General features: G+C 39.9%; 2 protein-coding genes across 9 annotated transcripts in view; one reads left to right on the forward strand and one right to left on the reverse strand.

Moving 5' to 3' along the window:
• med12 (mediator complex subunit 12) overlaps positions 1 to 7,155 on the forward strand; it is a 33,664-nt gene extending 26,509 nt beyond the window's left edge. For 7 of the 8 annotated variants that reach the window (XM_089134791.1, XM_039648491.2, XM_039648488.2 and 4 more), the window contains exons 39-44: positions 1,448 to 1,528; positions 1,642 to 1,874; positions 2,139 to 2,310; positions 3,619 to 3,855; positions 3,987 to 4,068; positions 6,803 to 7,155. In XM_089134791.1, the coding sequence (XP_088990917.1) occupies positions 1,448 to 1,528; positions 1,642 to 1,874; positions 2,139 to 2,310; positions 3,619 to 3,855; positions 3,987 to 4,068; positions 6,803 to 6,840 (843 nt within the window). In that variant the 3' untranslated portion in view covers positions 6,841 to 7,155. The remainder of the gene's footprint in view (positions 1 to 1,447; positions 1,529 to 1,641; positions 1,875 to 2,138; positions 2,311 to 3,618; positions 3,856 to 3,986; positions 4,069 to 6,802) is intronic. The other variant, XM_039648487.2, reaches the window with a different exon arrangement.
• A 753-nt stretch (positions 7,156 to 7,908) lies between these two features.
• mars2 (methionyl-tRNA synthetase 2, mitochondrial) lies at positions 7,909 to 12,694 on the reverse strand. The gene is made up of 3 exons (XM_089134793.1): positions 12,364 to 12,694; positions 10,459 to 10,793; positions 7,909 to 9,218 (listed from the first exon to the last, which is right to left on the reverse strand). Exons 1-3 carry the CDS (start codon positions 12,677 to 12,679, stop codon positions 8,046 to 8,048), a joined length of 1,824 nt encoding a protein of 607 aa, XP_088990919.1. The 5' UTR covers positions 12,680 to 12,694; the 3' UTR covers positions 7,909 to 8,045.
• Positions 12,695 to 13,101: the final 407 nt, after the last annotated feature.

A 13,101-nucleotide genomic window follows, 5' to 3' on the forward strand; every position in this document is an offset into this window, starting at 1 on the left:
AAATAGATTAACGAGGGCTAGATTAATCGAAAGAACAACAAAAAATCAATGGGTTAATCATTTGAAAAAATAATTATTCCCAGTCCTTGTTTCATGTACTTTTATTTTATACTAGGTGTCCTGTAATTTTTTTGGGCTTGACAAATGTGCACTGCAAAGGCCCCGCTCATATTTAGGTGTCAAATTATCATAGAGACTTGGTGTTGGGCTCTTTCAACTTGACCACTGTTTCCGGGTCCAAACACTCCTTCAGATTCACACGGTGTTAATGTTAATATACACTCACAGTGTGCTGTTCAACTAGCAAAAAGTCATAATCTAACCTTTATCTCCATAGCGAAAACTCAGTTGGCCAGACAGTGACTACGTTTACATGCAGCCAATAACCCGTTCAAAACCGGGATATTCGCAATAACCCGGTCGTGGACGGCCATGTAAACACCTGCAAAAACCCGAATATGCTCATATCCCGGATTTTAAAAAACGGGATATTATACCTGGGGTACCCCTTTTCTAACCAGAATTTTTGGTCATGTAAACGCGTATCGGCATATCCCCATAGTGATTTGTGTTCTGCGCATGTTCTATTCGCAAGGAATCTTGGTCTTTTGAGTAGAGAAACTTCTCGGCGCATACAAAAATCCGCATTTAGTATACCGGAAGTAAACATGGCGAGACACAGCACAGTATACTTTTGGAGCGAGCTCAGTAACGAACAGTGGCGCTATCTGCCCTGAACTATTCATTATCCGCGTGCTGCTGTTGTTGTCTTTGGATACAGGAAGAAGAATCGGAAATGACGCATATTGCGTCTTAACGTTGTCCGTACGTCTCGACGCTAACCGCGCATCGCCGTTTACATTGGGATATTGCAATTCCATGTATACAGGAGAAACTCTCTCTGCTCACGCATGTAAACGGGTTATACCTAATGTTTCAGAAACCCGAATAGTGACCTTAACCCAACCATAACCTGAAAATTGGCTGCATGTAAACGTAGTCAGTGACTGATCTTCTCTGAATCATTAAAAAATTGGTGGCTGGTACACAGTAAACCTTAGTCTCATGTAGCCAGACCTTCAGACTGACAGCAGAGACTACAGTGACCCTGGAGACTTTAGTTGTTCACCATGAGTTTTTGAAAGTTTAGGTTGAAGGAGTGCGATAAACGAATAGTGTTCATAAATGACTTGAGAATTAAGAGAGGTTTTTCGCTTGAAACGAAGTAGAAGCTTGGACCAGGACACAGTATTATTGGAAGGTTGATGCGTCATGACCATCTACAAACACCAGTCAATTGCTCACCGCATGCTCTAGCAAAAACATTGCAACATCCTGGTGGCACATGCAAGAACTGTCTAGTTTTTGTCTTCTAGTGATTGTGAATGTTAAATTCAGAATAATTGGAAAGGGTGAGGCATGTATGTTTGTTTGTTGGTCTTTTCAGGGGAGTCATAATCATTTAATTGGACAGCAGATTAGACAAGTGGCACCTAATCAACAGTATCCACCAATGCAGTCGACACAGGCAAGTTCTTGTGCTTTTACAGACACTTGGCACATCTGCAGTGTTGATTGACTGTTCAACATTAAGTGAAACCCATAGATGACAATCTAGTAATGTCATGTTTCTCTCTCTAGAACATGCCCCATGGCTACACCCCCTACGGCTCACACATGGGGATTCAGCCACACCCCTCACAGACCGCTGGAATAGTTCCTCCCTCGTACGGTAACCAGGGCTTCCAGGGAGGACATCCTGGCACCAACCCAGGCATGGTGGATTCTCTCAGGCCAATGCAGCAGAGGCCGAGTGGCTATGTGCATCAGCAGGCTCCCGGAACATACGCACACGCAATGCAGAACCCACAAAGGTCAGTCACAGACCTCTTCAAAATTCTTAGCGCCTCATACATTTTCAGTACAGCCATCCTTCAGGAACATTATGCCGCAAAATTTGAAGCCGTGTAAAACAAATCATCTCAACTTTCACCAAAGATTCAAAGAGATTCAAATAGCTGTATTGGCATGGTGAAAGACATCTTGACATTACCAAAGCATTAATAACTCTGTACAATAAAAATAAAATAATAATGAAGAAAAAATCAAATTGAAATAACTTTCACCATCTGTCTTAGATTCTCCCATCAGTCCATGCAGCAGGCGCCTATGATGCACGGCCTGGCTCCAGGACACCTGGGACCGCAGGGGATGCACCCCAACATGAGGCCTAATCAGATGATGGACCAGCAGCAGCAGCAAGCTCAGCAGCAACAACAGCAGCTGATAAGACAGCATCCAGCTCTCCGAGTGCGTACATGCACACACACACCAAAGTCGATCACATTGCATTGTGGGATACAGTATGGGGTGTATTCGGGTGTATTTTGGAAGAAAGGAATGCAGGGCTCGACTTTAACACTTGTTCGCTTGACTGGGACAAGGGGATTTTTACTTGTCCAAAGAGAATTTTACTTGGCCGACCAGACAAGTAGCCTTATTAAACGCCAATAGCAAAAAAAAAATAATAATAACTAGCGAATCACTGAAACAAGAGAATGATTCTGATTTTATTACATTTACTTAAAATTATGTTCGATAGTGGATAATAAAAATTAAAGGAGCTGTATGTAAGAATTTTTTTTTTCAAATAATCATAAAATGGCCCTGATATGTCACAAGACATTAAGAAATCATGTCCATTTCAAATACTTGCATCACTGACAACAGTAGTCCAGCCAGAATATTGTCATTTAATTAGTGAAGTTGCAGCCCGCAACTGATGTTGATGTTGTGTTTTGTTGTGTTTAGTGCCATTTGTGCATTCACGCGTTTGACGCAAATTCGCGTCTGCGGCCCGAGTTGAAAAATCTGAAACCAATCAGGAGCCTAGCTGCTTGCTCACGTGGTGAAGTGTCTGAATGCTACAATAAATAATTTTGTAATATGACTAAATGCATGGTGGGATTCTTATGCACAACAAAGCAAATAGGTTAATACAGGTTAATAACTTTTGAAGGCTGGCTCTATTTATCATCAAAACAAAAATAAATGACAGCTAGATTAGATGGATGAGGGCGAGGGTGATCCTCGCTCCGATGCGGGACAACAGGTCATCAAACTGGGCGCGGGACAGGTGGAAGTACCGCTGACAGCGGCCGTCATCCGGCGCAGCTCCTGGAGTGAGCAAATGGTGAAACTCGCCAAACGGTTCGCCTCCGAAGGGTCCGGTGGACACATACGGCGACGATTGATCCCCGCGCCGCTGTTCTAGCTCTCAACAAATACATTGAGGCGAATCTCTCGATGAATGCTCGATCAACATAAAAAAAGATGGCAAACGGGTTTCGATTTCGATCAGTTTCGCTCTTGACGTGCAAATTAAGACAAAGTGGTCAAGCGTCAAACTAGACGTGAATTTGACGCGCTATTCGCGTCCGGTGTGAACATAGCGTAACAAAACAAAAACAAAATTCTTGACAAACTTTTTTTACTCAATGGGCAAGCATGAGAAAAGGCTTAATGTCGAGCCCTGCATAATGCATGCTTGTTGGCTTTCTAGTGACTACAGTGATTCACCGCTAATGTCAATGTATTGGTGCATGTGTGTCTTCACAGCAACAGGTGCAGCAGCAACAGCAGCAGGTTCAACAACAAGTGCAGCAGCAACAGCAGGTTCAGGTGCAGCAGCAGCAACAACAGCAGCAGCAGGTCCAGCAGCAACAGCAGGTTCAGCAGCAGCAGGTTCAACAACAACAACAACAACAACAGCAGCAGCAGCAGCAGCAGCAGGCATCAGCCCAGCCTCCCGCTCAGGCCCTGGGCATGCAGGCTCTGCCCCCGCAGCAGCCCATGGTAAGAACAACTTACAAAAAGGTGTGGGAAAGGGCTCATTATAAAACTCTTTTAGCAGCCTCTTGTGGCTTATTGGTTTACGTTTGTGGATTTTTAGACATGTAATTCTGTGTCATTATTTTTGGTGTCAGTTCCCACGGCAAGGCATGCAGCAGACCCAGCAGCAGCAGCAGACTGCAGCCCTGGTCCGACAGCTCCAGCAGCAGCTCTCAAGTATGTCTTTACACTACTCCGTTTCAAACAGCCATGTTAAGGGTGTCACGATTTCAAAATCGACCAAAATTAATTCACAGTCTCGAACTTGGAATTAAAAAATGGAATCGTCGATGCTGCCACGCCCCCACGTCACGTCCGGTCGGCTTGCCAAGTGGAAAAAAAAACGTGTGATGAAGTGCTGCTAGTCTATGGTCAACCTCCTCTAACTTAGCTACAGCCATTCAAAAGATAGCATGGCAACTGCAGGTGCAGGAGACCCATCGACAGAACGTGAACCCCATCCTCTTTCATTGAAGTCACAGGTGTGGAAGTTTTGGGGATTTCCAGTGAGTTTGTTGACAACGTTCGCGCTTCAAAAAAGCCACAGTTTGCAGATATCCCAAGTCTCGCGGAAGTTCCGGGAGTCTCTCGTGTATTGATAGCGGCTCCCTGATGCACGCAAATTAGTTAAAATTTCCCGGAATCAAGAGCGAGCATGTGGACAAAACAAACTGTGCTCCAAACTGTATTGTGTGCACGGCAGAGAGGGAGAGAGGGACAGAGCGAGAGACCTTGCATGTCTGTCTCATGAAGTGCATGTCAGACAGAGAGCATCCTGATTGGCCGGTTTCGGCTTTAAAAAAATAAATGTAAAAATCGAGAATCGAAGTGTGACCTTAGAATCGAAAATGTAATTGAATCGAGGATTTGGAGAATCGTGACACCCCTAGCCATGATACACAGCTCATATGTTTGCTGCATAGGCATTGCCTTCATAAAAAGGTTTTTAAATGCTCACGGCAGGATGTTGGACAATATCAACATAAATAATGGTCATTTCTTGCTATAAATGCATGAAAATAACTAGTAATATAGTCACGGCACAGACACCCCTTTGGGAATAAAAAAACAATAATCTGGGTCATTGCATATTTATTCCTTTAACTGTTCAACTGCCAGTTAAGGTTATTACAAAACAGATAACACAGTACAGTTTTGACGTCAACGCTTTTTAGCGTAGATGTACAAGCCTTTCAAAGTGTACTCCATTTGTTAGCATGCACGATCGACATATGCACACTAGAATGTTTCGGCTTTGTCAAGTGTCTGCAGTTTTTATCTACAGAAGTCGAGCAGTGTTAAACAAGTCTAGTTCACTAATAATTGGTTAGAATACATTTCATATTTTTACAAAAAAAAAATTCCGTCTAAACTCACAACACAACACTCGTTTCATGAATTTTGAGTATTCTAAACGAGCGGCCACATGCCGTAGGTTAGTTATGCAATCTTGCCGGAAACAGATCCTCGAAACTAGTTCAAACACAAACTTTAATACAGATCATTTCATTAGCCAGATCTATATAGTCGTATCTGTGTCTGATACAGAGAAAACTCACAGTTCAAGCTATAATTGCAGCATTTCTTTCTTGTTTGTATATATGATGAAATATATTTAAGATATCTATATATTCAATTTTATCTTAAAGGAGTGGTGTCACTTTTGAAAAAACGTTTGCTGATAATTTACTCACCCCCATGTCATCCAAGATGTCCATGTCTTTCTTTCTTCAGTTGAAAAGAAATTAAGGTTTTTGATGAAAACATTCCAGGATTTTCTCCATATAATGGACTTCATTGGGAAGCAAACGGTTCAAGGTCCAAAAGACCGTTTCAGTGCAAACTGTTCAAAGGGCTTTAAACTATTCCAGACGATGAATAAGGGTCTTATCTAGGACCCTTCGAGTCATGAATCAAAAAAAGATTCGTTTTGATATTGATGATCAAGTTTGAACAGAAGAGTCACAAATGCTCATCAAAGAACAGAGCAAGGCGAGCATTTGTGCATATAAAATTTAAACTTTTTTTATTTATTTATTAAATGAGCGATCGTTTCGCTAGATAAGACCCTTATTCATCGTCTTATAAAGCTCTTTGAAGCTGCACTGAAACTCTCATTTGGACCTTGAACTGTTTGGTTCCCATTGAAGTCCATGATATGGAGAAAATCCTGGAAAGTTTTCATCAAAAACCTTAATTTCTTTTCGACTGAAGAAAGAAAGACATGGACATCTTGGATGACATGGGGGTTAGTAAATTATCAGCAAACGTTTTTTTCAAAAGTGAACTACTCCTTTAACATGATTATAAGGCGACCAGAGTGATTTTTGTGTATGTGTGATTTTAGTCATTCCTATTTGTCTGTTTATTAAAAAAAATTAAGTTCAAAGGGTTTTGATGAATCATGTATTGTTTTTGAAAACATTCCTACACAGATTTCATGCACTCATTTGTGAGTATGCTTAGTGAATGAGACCATTGTCTTCTCGTTTAAGTTTTTGTCAACATGGCCGTCTATTGTTATTGTGGTCTCCCACAGATTGTTGTTGTTCAGTGTTTTTTTGTTTTTTAGTGTAAGATTGGGCTGAGCCATTGTTGCCACCTGGTGGACCAACCGATTGTCCAAAAAAAAAACAGGTGCATGTGCCAGCCGAGTAACTGTGCTGATTACGAAATGTAATTCAGGCAAACTGTATGCATACCCTAGTGTACGTGTGAAAATGGAGTATACTTTGGGCTTTAAGAGATGCTTTTCAAGTAGTTCTAACATTAGTATTTGATTTAATATGTTCCAAATTCATTGTTTTTATGCTTAGTGCTGTTCCTTATAATGCAAAGAATTCACACACAAAAATAAACAAATACGATTGCATTAATTTTCTTTACTAAAATTATTTTTTTCTTTTCCCAGATACTCAACCTGGACAAAACACCAACTCATATTACTGAGCATGAATGAATTTCAGTGGTGGCAAAGAATGATTTTGTGTCCACATAAGCGGACCTTTGTGAGATGAGGAACTCCTGAAAGAAGCCCGCAGGGCTGGATCTAGAGTAGAGGCAAACGTTGTTTTTCAGACATGCATTTCTGAAAGTCATAGAAGCTTTGTTCTGTGAAACATTGAGGTGAACAGTGAAAGTTTATGTAAAAAGAAGTACAGGAAATTATAAAAAATATTGCAACTTTTTTATTTTATTTCAATTTGTACAATTTTTCAGTTTCGTGTATTTCTCATTAAAAAAAAAACCATGTCACTTTTTAAACCTTGTCTTACATTGTCGAAACATTATAGAGTGTTACCGTAAAGGGATATTTCACCCAAAAATGACTCACCCTCATGTCGTTCCACACCTGGAAGCCATTTGTGATCACAAATGAAGATCGTTTCAATGAAATCGCAGTCCCTCCATTGACAGCTACATAACTACCACTTTGACGCTTCAAAAAGATATCGTAAAACTAATCCATATGAAGTGAGTGGTTTAGTCCAAATTTTCTGAAGAGACTTGATCGCTTTACATGAATAACAGATTTAATTTAGCCTAAATTCAATCAAGCTATCATGTGTCTCCAGAAAATTAATTAACTAATCCACTCAATTCATTTGTATTAGATTTATGAAGCGTCAAAGTTCTAGTTACGTAGCCATGGAAGCTTGTTTCCGCCACAGAATAAAAACTTTTAAAAGATAATTGCGAGTTTATATCTTGTAATTCTGACTTGTTTCACGCAAATCTGAGAAATGGTCTCAAATTGTGTGTTGTAGTCAAAATCGTAATTGTAACTCACAATTTTGATATCTTTTCTCAGAATTGTAAGATAGAAACTCGCAATTGCGAGTTATAAAGTTCAATTCTACGAGAAAAAAGTTGCAATTACCTTTTTTTATTCTGTGGCAGAAACAAGCTTCTATACGTAGCTGTCAATGCAGGGACAGAAATCTCTCAAATTTCATCAAAAAGATCTTCATTTGCGTCCCTTGTGGGTTTTAAACAAGTAATTAATGACAATTTTAATTTTGGGGGAACTATCCCTTTAAATCATTCCAAAAAAATTCTCTGATTTTCATCTTAACCCATAGTACCCCAACACCATCATTCACCACGGCTATTACTATATTTGGTAGAATTGGTTTGAATTGCTTAAGTATGCACTAAGATTTTGACTTGTTGGGAATCCCTTTCACTTGGCTCCTCTCAAGGCGATTAAACAACACCCCCAAGTCGGGACCCAGCGCTCTTCCTTCTAAAACACAGTCTCTTCCTTCACATTTCATCAGGAAGTTGAGAGAATCCCAGTTTCTCTCCTCAGGCATGACTCCCAACCTAGATAAAATTCTGTCTGCAAGATCTGGCACCACGGGTTGCAGGAGTATCCCATACATCCTGAGGCACTCTAAAGACACGTGAAGGATGGTGTCAAGCCACTGCTGGTCTCCAGGATTGTTCCGGTCCAGCTTCCACGGTGCATGTCTTTGAACAAACGCATTAGTCATCCGCACGCATGCGCTAATGGCCTCCAGTGCTTTATATATTTGTAGATTCTCAAAGTGCTGCTCAACTAAGACAGGAAGCGCAGATACTGCCTCCACCATTCTGTAGTCTTCTGGGACGGCTTTTCCACGAAGCGCTTCAGATGGTTCCTTTGGGAAGCAGGAGTTGCAGAACTGAGGATACACCTGCGTGGGGTTGAGTGAGGGCGCAGTGCAGCGGTTTAAAAGCCCACCGAGAGCATCCGCTAACTCGCTGTTGCACATCTTTATGACTTTATCGTCATAATAGTCACAGTCCGAGTCAGGAACCCCTTGCCTCAGAAGGAAGTAGCGCAGGCCGTCCACGGTGAACTTCTCTATGGCGTCCAATGGGTTGATCACGTTTCCAAGACTCTTGGACATTTTCTTTCCTTCCACAGTCCAGTGAGAGTGCACGAATATGGTCTGAGGAAGAGGTAATCCTGCAGCCAAAAGAAACGCCGGCCAGTATATCGCGTGAAACTTAAGAATGTCCTTACCGACAACGTGATGGACAGCCGCCCACCACTGGGAGTGATTCTGTGGGTAACCAACAACGGTCAAGTAGTTCACCAGAGCATCCAACCACACGTAGATGATTTGTTCCGGATCTCCAGGGACTGAAATACCCCACTGGAGGCGGCTTTTTTGGCGGGATACTGACAGGTCTGGGATATCGTCCTCCAGCCACTGAAGAACCAAGTGATGAAACTTCACAGGCTGGATGATATTTGGGTTTAATCGGAGCCAATGAAGCAATTTGGTGCGGAAATCCGATAGGCGGAACATGTAATTGTCCTCCTTCATCCACTCCACCTGTCATTGAAGATAGAGAAATGATCTTATACCACTTTGAAAATCTTCAGAAGATTGGTTGGCTTTTGTATGTCAACACTAATTATAGACTGGTATATTAGAGATCTAACGGAATACTTTTGGCGCTTTTCCACTACACAGTACCAGCTCGACTCGACTCGCCTTTGTTTGGTTTTTCAATGTGTAAAAGTTGTACCTGTTCCTGCTTTTGGGTACTTTTTGTACCAGAACCTCCGGTGAGGTTCTCCGGTGAGGTTCTGAGCGAGCTAAGGCGATACTAAAATGTGACGTGAAAACAATGGCGACTGCTGATTGGTCGTCACCATTCACTGTGTCATTGCACGCGCCAGATGGAGTATCCAGAATATCCCCGCTATTTTTAAATAGTTTGGCCAGAGATAGTTACTAAACTAACTACTATTATTATGGCAACTCGGAAGAATACGCCGTGGTCAGACTAGGAGGCGCGAACTTTCCTTTGATTGGTGGCCAAAAAGAGGATCCAGCAAGAGATTGATAGGGCAACGAGGAAGGAAAGGCGTCGACCGGGAACTATTTGTGGCGGTACTGTCTGCAATGGAAAAACGCTAATTTCTAATTCTAAAATTGCTAATTTCTCTGGATGGAAACATTTTGGGATAATGGAAGTACACAAGCAAAAAAAAAAAAAAGTTTTGGGATATTATAATCCTATATCTTTTTGTCTCAATTTATCACATGACTGGGATGGGTTTGAAATCCCTGAATGTAATTCTAAATGTAATCAATTCAAATGTAATTGAAGCTACATTTGTCATTGACCCCAATGTAAAATATTATTTGGAAAATAGTGTTACTTTTATATTTGTTTCTAAATATTTCAGATGAAATATTTCTTTATAATAGTTTCTAAATATTCTTTATATTTGTTGTTTTTTTATATTTGTTTCTACTCAATTTGTTCTGTACAGTTAGGTTTAGTTTAATATATATTTAATTTAATTAATATAATTTCTATATTTTTTCAGACATTTTAATATAATATTTACATTTTAATTTAATATATAATTAATATTTATTTCTAGAATTTCTATATTTTTTCATACATTTTAATATAATATTTAAATTTTAATTGCTTTTAGAAAAAAATATTCCTAATTTTTTCTATGGCCCTGTTAGCACCCTCCCCACCCCAAATTAAAAACTAGCAGATGCAAACCACTGACATAGGCTTTAATTCAAGAACAGGATGGATTGTTACCTTGTGGCCGCTCTCAGTGGATACTTTGATCTGTCGTCCCTCGGAGTCTGTTCTGTCGGTGACTTGAGTTGGTGTAAGAAAACTTTCATCTGGAGTGGAGTACCAGCCTTCATAAGTGCCTTTGTAGATGAAGCCTTTGCTATGGAGAACAGTCCAGAAGTGTTCAACAGCCTGTCGATGTCTTTTCTCTGTTGTTCGAATGTAGTCCGTGTATAAAATACCACATCTTTGAAAAACATGCTTAAAACTCTCTGATACCTCAGTGCAGAAGTTCAGAGGGTCTTTTCCCGCATTGCTCGCTGCCTGTTGGATTTTAAGACCATGTTCATCTGTACCTGCAGGGCACAAACAAACAACCTTACTTCAGCAAACTGATCTCTGGGGCCAGTTGCATAAACACTCAGACGCCCAACATTCAACCCGAAAATAGTCATATAACCATTGCAATAACTCTGAAGCTATTCAGTTAAGGTAAAAAAAACTGCATAGCGCTGCTTTAAGATATCGTAAAACTAATCCATATGAATCGAGCGTCTTAGTCTACATTTTTTGAAGAGACATGATCACTTTGAATTTAGATTGATCACAGATTGACAACTCGCATTCATCAACTCGCACATCACATGTAGTAAAAGTATATTCGCTTGACATGCGAGAACCATTGAGGTTCGTTCTCGTGTTAGAAGCACATTCGAGCTTCAGCAAATAGATTGTTTATAATGCCATGTCAGCATCTAAGGCTTTTTTCAAGGCAAAAAATAAATTACATAAATATAAATATATAAATACAACAAAACCAAGCAAACAAGAAGAATATGCCTGAAAAGGTTTTGGATTTTTAATCATAAGTCCTTGAAATAACTTCCCAAAAGAGCATTCTACTTGTATTAGGACAGTCCATTAAAATATGTTTAAAAGTGAGGGGAATCTTACAAAACATGCATAAAGTTGGGTCTTCACCTTTAAGCAAAACAACATGGGTCAAACTTGAATGACCTTTACAACATCTGGTGAATAGTTTCAGCAGGAACCAATAAGGTTCATTCTCGTGTTATGCAACATGTTTGAGCTTCAACAAAAACAAATGGTTTATACTCGTGCGTTAGGCAGCTCGTTTGAGCTTCCTCATGAACCAATGAGGTTCATTCTCGTACGTCAAGCAGTTTTGGTTTGCTGATCATTGTTTAAATGTAAATAAAAGCCTAAATTAAAAATCTTCGTCATATGAAACGAACAAGTCTCTTCAGAAAATTTGGACTAAACTCAATTCATATGGATTAATTTTACAATCGCTGTATAATATTTTTTAAAGCATCAAAATGGTAGTTGGGAAACTGCCAATGGAGGGACCGAAATCTCTCAGATTTCATCAAAAAGATCTTCATTTGTGTTCCGAAGATGGAACAAGATGAGGGTGAGTAAATGATGACTTTGAGTGAACTATCACTTTAAAAACTTCTGACCAATTGGCCTTATGCACAGCTGCACTACTTCCTGAACTTCAGCCAGCTTCTTGTTTCCTGTCTGCCATTATTGGCCAAACTTGATTAATTCAGGTGTGTGTGATTATTGTTGCCGTGACTACTGAGGTCAGGCACACCTGAATTAATCAATTTGGCCAATAATGGCAGACAGGAAACAAGGAGCTGGCTGAAGTTCAGGAAGTAGTGCAGCTGTGCATAAGGCCAATTAGCAGGTAGTCAGTCTTGCTTTTCGGGATTAAATTAAACCAATGTATGTATTTATGTAACTGAAGTAAAACAAAACGTATGAACACGAACAATCTACAAAAGATTAAAAAAAAGTTTTAAAATAAAATATAACTTGTAATAGTCTCATCAGTTTATGCAACCAGCCCGATGTATTTAACTTTCATGTAATACAGTTAGACTGTTTAAAACGTACCTGTGGCAAATCTGGAGTTGTATCCTTGTAAGGTTTTGAATCTGTGCTGACAGTCTGCAGTGACAGCTGAATACACATGACCAATGTGAGGAGATGCATTGACATAGAAGATGGGAGTTGTGATGTAATATAGTTTCGAGCTCTGTGAATTATCTGTGCCAAAGCATCGCAAAGCCTGACAGTCTATCTTGTACACGTGTGGAAGACTTTTGTGGAGAGCATGTCTGGATAATCTCAGTACAATTGTTTTTGTACGAGCGAGAATACAACCCAGAGACCTCATCACGAGACAGCTGTGAGGCGCGTGGGAGAACATCCGGGTCAACGCCGTCACAATTTACTTTCAAAGAAAAGGTCCAACAACCCTTCCCTACTTGAGATACAGTTGCTGTCATGTTTAAAATCAAGAGCTTTTTTCGTTTAGTATTGTGTAAGATTAGGGGCCAGTAGCGTAAACATAGGCATTTTCTCAAGATTGTATTTTAAGAACAAGCTTACCAACTAGCAGTTAGACAAGGGTTTATTTTATGTAATAATGCACGGATGACTTTAAAAAGTCAAGACCACTCTTAAAGAGAAAAAAAGAGATGATTTGCTTACTCTGTGCTAAGAATAGCTAAATAAATATTTCAAATAAATATGTAATATAGATAAATATTTAAACATGTCACGTTAAATATTTAAACGAATTGTCATTGCATTACTAAATGTACAGTGCACACACTAAGTACAAAAAAA

The sequence above is a fragment of the Pimephales promelas genome, chromosome 9, assembly GCF_988280905.1.
Source record: "Pimephales promelas chromosome 9, fPimPro1.hap1.1, whole genome shotgun sequence".
NCBI classification, from domain to species: domain Eukaryota; kingdom Metazoa; phylum Chordata; class Actinopteri; order Cypriniformes; family Leuciscidae; genus Pimephales; species Pimephales promelas.

Excerpts from the sequence above, each read along its gene's own strand:
- mars2 (XM_089134793.1), bottom strand. The coding sequence starts at position 12,679 with ATGTTCTCCCACGCGCCTCACAGCTGTCTCGTGATGAGGTCTCTGGGT. Across the intron at positions 10,794-12,363 it reads CAACTCCAGATTTGCCACAG|GTACAGATGAACATGGTCTT; the intron begins GTACGTTTTAAA and ends TGTGCCCTGCAG. Across the intron at positions 9,219-10,458 it reads CCACTGAGAGCGGCCACAAG|GTGGAGTGGATGAAGGAGGA; the intron begins GTAACAATCCAT and ends CTTCAATGACAG.